Raw genomic sequence first — 7,568 nt, 5'->3', positions numbered from 1 at the left:
GCTGGAGATCTGGGAACTTGACTATTATATGTCTGGGTGTAGTTTTATTTTGGTTGTGGTTGTGTGGAGTTCTCTATGCCTCATTTACCTGTATATCAGGTTTGTTTCCATGCTTGGGAAATTTTCTGCTATTATTTCTGCAAATATTCTTTTTATGTCAGTTGTGTTGCCTCCTGCTGTTTCATTGACTCCTAAAGTCGTATATTATTCCTCTTTGCCTCATCTTGCAGCTGTTGAATTGACTTTTCCTGGATCCTTGTTGATTTTACAAGATCCTTTCTTTCATGGTCGTTAGCTGCCATGCTATCTTCAAAGTCTGAGATTCTATCTTCAGCTTCATTGAAGTGGTTTTGGTAGCTTTCAATGGCAGCTTTGTTTTCCTGGAAGTCTCTTTGAATCTGGTTCATGCATTCTAAGTCCTTTCTATATTTCTCATTGAACGCTTCTGTCCATTGCCTTTGTTCTTCTACTTTCTTATATGTTTCTTCTTCAGACTTTTTGAGCAGTTACTTCAGTATTACCGTCATTTCCTTTTTTGCCTGAGAGGTTATTTCTGATCTCATCTCTTCTATGGCCTTATGGAGTTGTGCCTTTACTTCCATTGCAATCATTTCAGCTAATTCCGGCATGTGTTTACCAAGTTCTACTATGTCAATGTCTCCTGGACTTGTTCTAAGTGAGGTGGAGTTCTGGGATTGTGTTTCAGTCCTTCATTTTGTCATGTTTGCTACCAGATGCAGAAAGCTCAGTTTTCCTCTTCAATAGCTGCACAGCCAAGGCCACTAGTGTCTCTAGTTTTTCTGTTGGTCAGGTTTGCCCAAGTGACCTCTGAGAAGTGCTACTTAGTCTCAGGTTTTCCGGCAGTTGTTGATTTATATCTAGTTATCCCCAGTCTCAGACACGGGCATTGGTGTCAGCTGATGGTTGACTGTCTGATCCAGCATCCCCTTGCAGTTCAGGGCACGTGAATGGCCCAGACTCGGGTTGCACTGGTGTGACAATCCCGGTCCAGTGGACCTATGTCCCCAGGAAGTTCAGGGTACAGGCAAAACCCAGACACAAACTGCAGGGTCGACAGTTTATGAACCACCTGATTCTGTGTCTCCAGTCGGTTCAGGACACATACAGGAACCAGATGCAGGCTGGATGGGTAGCAATCACAGACTGCCCGTGCCTTCGACCCCCTAGGGGGTGCCAGCGAATGTAAAGCATGGACTCGAACTGCGAGACCATCAGCTCTTGGAGCAGTCGCTCACCTGGCGCAGGGTGTGCGGAAGGAGGGGCTACACATCCCCACCCCACCTACAGAAGTCCCTGGGGCTTCTGAGTGAGAACCTCCTCTCTGCTGTGGGTGCAGGGAGGGCAGAGACTCAGTCTGTAATAATGGCGTGGTCCTGGGTCACCTGCTCTGCCCTCAGGAAGTAGATGGGAAATACCTGGCTCTCTCTGCGAATTTCAGCTGGGAACTGTGGCAGTGGAAGTAAAGCACGGACTCAAACTGTGGGACCAGCAGCTCTTGGAGCACTCCATGAGCATTTATTTTTAACTAGCTAAATAAATTCCTGTTGGGAGTAAGACTATTTTTTCTTTTTATCTTTCTGAATAAAGGAATATTCATCATAAATATTTCTTTCTCAAAAGACATTATTTTGCTGTAGGATTCTCATTCTTTACCAAAGAATCTCTGATTAAAAGTAAATGTAACTAAATAACTCTTGTAGTATCGTATAATTCCATTCTTGTAGCCCAGTTTAATGAAGGAGAATCACAAGTCTAGTCTAGGCAACTTAGCAAGACCCTCTCTCAAATAATAAAAGGGGCTTGGGATGTAGCTCTTGATAAAGTTTTCAATTAAAGATACAGTGCTGAAAGAAAAAAAAAAAAAATCCAAAACACGACAATAAAAAAAACCCTGCCACAGACAGATAAATACAAACAAATGGGTGTAGGTGTATTCCAAGAAAACTCCCTTTACAAAATCTGGTTGTGGGATAGGTCTGGTAGATACGCTGTGTAGTGTGTCAAGTATTTAAATCATACAGTTGTTGCTGTCTCATTCCCTTCTAAGTCCTGGACTTACAGGAAGATTCTCTTAAGTGCCGACCAGTCCAGTGGTTCTCAATCTTTTGATGGCACAAATCCCTTCTTAATTTAAAAGTTAATAAGCATCTTAAATAACACTGGGTAATATGTATGCATAATTATTAAATTAAACTAACAATAGCCTTTCTCAAAAGTAAAAAAGGGCTGGGGATACAGCTGAGTGTTAAAGCTTGGAGTTCAATTTCTACACTTCAAAGAAAAATTATTTAAAAATAACAAAAGCTCATTAAATGTTTACATAATGTTTTTTATGAAAACAACTATTTATAGAAGAATTTTGTTCCAATTTCTTTCATGTCTAACTTAAAAGACATTGTTCTGAAGTCCACTTATTATGATATACTGTTTTAACTGATTTAAGAGAAATCTAACCTCATGGAAAAAGTATTAGTAAAATGGAGTATCTTAATAGTCTTTTCATATAAAAAATATGGTTCACAAATAAGAAGCACTTCATACTTGATAAAGTCCATTGGTACCTTTTAGATTTTTAATGTTTCTACTTTACCCCATGCTTTATTAATTTGGGAAAAAAATTGGATCAAAAGTCAGAGATGTTTTTCAACACTGACACTTTATATCATCTTAAAAATCCACTGATTTCATCATAAAGAGGTCTTTATGTATTTAGAAGACTAAGCTTTCAGTGGCAGATACTAGACCTCACTTAGAAACTCTAATTTTATCACTGATAACAAATGCTACCTACCTGTTTTCCTTGAAGTTACTTAAGGAAGAACAAAATGTCTGCCACATATCCATGTATGAAAAAAAAAAAAAAAATCACAGCTTGATTGTCAGTGGTTCTATCAAACAAAACTGATGTCCCATGAAAAAGTGGCTAGATTAGCTAACAACTAAAACAACTGTATAAATGCTTTCCCTGCAAACAGCAAAGATGCAAGGGCCACAATTTAGTAAAATTAATAATTTTACTGATTCAACAAGCTCCCTTTAAAATAAAATTGACTTTTTATGCAATGGCAGTGAAAAATTCAATTTCTCATTTGCGGGGCCACTTCTCTGATTAGTCTATCGCATGAGCATTTTTGTCCATCATTATTTTGAACCAACACTTCAAATGTTAACATAAATGAGATAGAGAAAAAATGTCTTATCACTGTAAGAATAGTTTTCACTTTATGAACCTCTTGGAAATGATCTCAAGAAACAATGCAGGTTCCTCGGACCTCTATCTGAAAAGTTCTGATACAGCTTAGTATATTTGTATATGTGCAAAATCAATGATAATATACCTATCTGCCTGCAATACAATAATGTACTAATGTGAGCCCTTTCTTTTTTGGCATTTCTTTCCCTTACTAAAATGGTATGTCTAACAGATTTTGAATTAAAATATATAAAATTATGAATATATATTAGAAATATATATAAGACTTCTGAATTAAAATATATAAGCCTTTGAAAAAGGCTCTTCTAAAATTAAAAAGAACAAATATTCTACGAAAGAAACAGAACAATTCTTACTGGAAGATAAGGTGCCAGTGCTCCACAGGATTCTGCCACAAGTAGTCGTCTTTCTGGGTATTTGTGATTAATCTAGAGTAAAGAAAAATAAATAAATAAAGTATAAAAAAACCTCTCTCTTTGTCCAACAGTGAACTACTTTTGAGCATACATTCTGTTAAGAATGCAATAAAACTTCTTCCTTTTCCATTTGTGGGAATCCCCGTGTGGCTATACCTAGATCGAGAATAAGGGAATTAAAAGAGTCTAAATATGACACAGGGGTCAACTGTTAAAGGAAAAAAAAAAAAAAGCAGGAAGCCAAAATGAAAATTTGGCAAAAAGTGTCTAGAGCTTATGTGCTGTCCTAGGATTAAGCTTTCCCCAGGATGTCAGAAGAAATCAGGACCTAGTAGGAGAAATCAAGACCTACTACTAGCAACAGTAGTATATTTTTTAATAAGGAATACCTGTCTTCTAGATCTTATAAATATGGTCAATAATATATCCCAGTTTTCTCTTTTACCTAAACTTTAGAAAATAAGTTAACCAATGATTTAATCAGTTTGACTAGAACTGTGTTTTTCTTTTTAAAGTAAGACTTAATTATTATTTGCATATGTGAAATGGTGGTGTTCTATTATTGTGATGACTACACTGAACCATAACAAAAAAATAACAAAAAAAGTGACACATACTGGGCTTTGTTCCCATATGTCTTCTCCATAGAATATAAATCTTTCTTTGACTGGAAAGGAAGTATATCTGTTCCCATATTTCCATATGAAAAGGTGACATAATTCAATAATGTATTGGATGCCTAAAATTAAGAAAAGAAATTTATATAGTAATCTATTGGGCAACAAACGGGAAGTAGGTGGGTAGACAGATCCCTGATATCCAGGTTTATGCAGGTTGTAAAAGAGGTGGGCAATAGAAATGTTTATAACTGATATCTCTGAATTAAATGTAATCATTTTAAAAGCAAAATGGTTTGAATGTCAAAGTATGATTCTCAGTTTCATTTGGTTTTCCTTGCTATAGGTTCAATGAGACTGAAAATTACATGTAATACAAAAATCAACTGTATTTCTGTATGATGGCAATGAACAAACTGAAAATAAAATTAAGAAAACATTTGTCTCTACAATAACATCAAGAAGAATAAAACACTTAGGAACAGATAAAACAGAAGTAGTAGAAAACTTATATTCTGAAAAGTACAAACAATTGTTGAAAGAAATTTTAAAGACCTAAGTAAATGAAAAGACATCCTATATTCACAGACTGGAAGGAAGGTGTAAAATGATTTGCTCTCCAATAAATCTATAGATTTAAAGCATTTTTATAAAAATCCCAGTAGCTTCTTTATAGAAACTGACAAGCTGATTCTAAAATTTATATGGAATTCCATGGGAACCACAGAGCCAAAGAAATCTTGACAGAAAAAAACTACCATCAGTGGGTTAATGTTTATTTTGGAAGTGATAAAAATGTTTTAAAATTGATTGCAGTGACAGATATACAACTCTGTGAATATACTGAATCCACTGAAATATATATTTTAAATGTGTAAGTGCTGTGTTATGTGAACAAAAAGGTAAGAAAAGTACAAAAAGTTAAATGTACACATAAATAAATGTATAGAATTGTAAATTTAAAGTTCTCTACATTATATCCAAGTAAACTGAAACTTTAAGCATACTATGTTAGTATGCACAGTAATATATGGATGATGTATGGCATTTTCAGAGGTAATTATTACTACATACGTTATTCACTTTACATACTAAATCTAGTGGCTCCAATATATTTTAATAAAAAATGAATGCCCAAAGAAATTAGGACTAGAACTCTAAATGACTACATATTAGTGATATTGTAGAGACCAATATTTTAAGATAAATGACTGTGCTATTATAAATAAGTCTTTTGATTTGTCTTCATAAGTGAGAACCCCATCTTTTTAAGTGGAAAAATAACATGTTTATGACCCAACCTATAAGCCTAGAAAGTCAGTAATTCTGAGTTCTGCAGAAGAGTATAATATTAAAATTCAACATATAGCCCCGGACATAGTGACACATGCCTGTAATCCTAGCACTTGGGAGGCCGAGGCAGGAGAATCACCATGAGTTCGAGGCCACCCTGGGCTACAAAGTGAGTTCATGGCCAGCCTGAACTGCATAATGAAACCCTATCTCAAAAAGACCCCCCCAAAAATATAAATAAATATATATATGTATAATTAAGAGTATTATTAGTGAAAGAATGAATTGTAAGTACCAAAACCTCCCAGATCAAAGATACACACTTTAGATACTACGTATGTGTAATACATACTAGTATACAATATGTATTTCTATTTATATGTACACATTTTGCTCTTCCTAGAATGCAGCAAGGACAGTCCCACCTCAGGGCACTGGTACTTGTTGTATCTTACATCACTCAAATTCCTTAAACATGCTTTCATCAGATATCCCTTTTCTCGCCATCTTTTCTTAAAGAGCATTAGTCATTCCCCTCTAACACTGTTGCTTAATTTTTCTTCCTAATATACATTACCACAAGACAGCATATAATTTCTGGGTTTACTACTATCACCTGACTAGGAGATCTTTGTCTTTTGTTCATCACTGTACCACTAAGTGACTAGATTAGTACTTGGCACTGGAATTAGTGTTTCATAAGTACATGTTGAATGAATAAATAAAGCCAAGCATCCCAGAGCAGTCTGAAGCACTATTAAATAACTGTGCTAAACTACTGAAATAGTAGCATCAATTACAACCTGTAAATTTACTAGTGTCATTGTAACAAGAAAATATAGGAAATTATAGCTAAGGGAACACTCAGTAGAGTTAATTTACCTGTTCCCAACACTGTGGTAAAAGTTCAGCTTCCACACGTGTGGGTCCAACATGACGTGCAAATGCTACGCAGCCTGTCAGTATCATCTGCCTGAAAAATAATACAAGAAACAAAGACTTTTTTGCATTAGAAAGCACTACTGGGACCAAGGGTTAAAAAAAGAGTTAAGCTTAGGCATTGCTCATTACTATTTCTTAATATACGTGTATTTAAATTAATTGCAAAATGACTGAAAATGTCTTTATTGTATATTGCAGCAGGTTCTCATTCACCACGTTATGGTTTTGGTCTAGATGTCCCCCTAAAGGCTCATGCAGTTTTAGGTGGGCCTTTTTTGGAGGCAGCTGAATCTAGAGTTTGTGACTGATTCATAGTTAAGGCTGTGTTTGAAGGTGCTGGGATTAAGGGTGACTGCTGGATCAGCTCACTGACTGAATTGGCACCACCTTAATCCCAGCAGTCTAGATAAGATAAAAGAGGCAAAAAGAGCCATGTTTCACCCTTTTGCTCTGGCTGTTTTTGCTGTTTTCCACTGTCCCAGCTGCCATGAACTGTTGCCGCTCTATTATATGCCACCCGTCCTTGGAGCCAACTGTGGACTGAAACCTGTACAAACTGTGAGATAAAGAAACCATTCCTCCTTTAACTTTGGGTGTTGGGTATTTTGTCTAGGTATTTTGCTAGGGATTGAACCCATAGTCTTATGCTACCACTGAATTACACTCCCACTTCAGTCCTTGTAATTTTTATCTACACGCCTGTCTTTTATATTTATATTATCCTGTGTCAATTACTCATCTTTTGCTTTATTTTTTATTTTCTATTTCCTTCTAATTTTTGAGAAAGCAAATAAAATAAGTAAAAGGTAAAGAGACAAGAAATTTCTAAGCTATGTGTCTTGGTTACTTTTTTCTTGTTGCTGAGACAAAATACCCAACGCCCAAAATGAAGGAAGGAAAGGTTTATTTAGCTTACAGTTTGTGGAGATTTCAGTCCATACCTGGCTGGTTCCAAGGCAGAAGATAGAAAAGCAACAAGAGCAAAGAGGGGAATGGCAGCTGAACAGCAATGCAGCCAGAGCAAATGGCAGAATGGCCCCAAGCACCTTCTTTCCCTGCCTTACA

At 35.9% G+C, this 7,568-nt stretch overlaps 1 protein-coding gene across 6 annotated transcripts in view; it reads right to left on the bottom strand.

The window, feature by feature from the left end:
* Kiaa1468 (KIAA1468 ortholog) overlaps window positions 1-7,568 on the bottom strand; it is a 111,496-nt gene that overhangs the window by 49,579 nt on the left and 54,349 nt on the right. For all 6 annotated transcript variants that reach the window (XR_001232916.1, XM_005373018.2, XM_005373019.2 and 3 more), the window contains exons 12-13: window positions 6,444-6,534; window positions 3,592-3,663 (exon numbers count right to left, since the gene is read on the bottom strand). Coding sequence is in view for 5 of the 6 variants with exons in the window: in XM_005373018.2 (XP_005373075.1) it covers window positions 3,592-3,663; window positions 6,444-6,534 (163 nt within the window). In the remaining variant the exon portion in view is untranslated. The remainder of the gene's footprint in view (window positions 1-3,591; window positions 3,664-6,443; window positions 6,535-7,568) is intronic.

This window comes from Chinchilla lanigera, unplaced genomic scaffold (genome assembly GCF_000276665.1).
Source record: "Chinchilla lanigera isolate Chin_1 unplaced genomic scaffold, ChiLan1.0 scaffold00001, whole genome shotgun sequence".
In the NCBI taxonomy this organism is placed as follows: domain Eukaryota; kingdom Metazoa; phylum Chordata; class Mammalia; order Rodentia; family Chinchillidae; genus Chinchilla; species Chinchilla lanigera.
The sequence above is the reverse complement of the archived record's forward strand: the minus strand, read 5'-3'. Positions and strand labels throughout refer to the sequence as shown.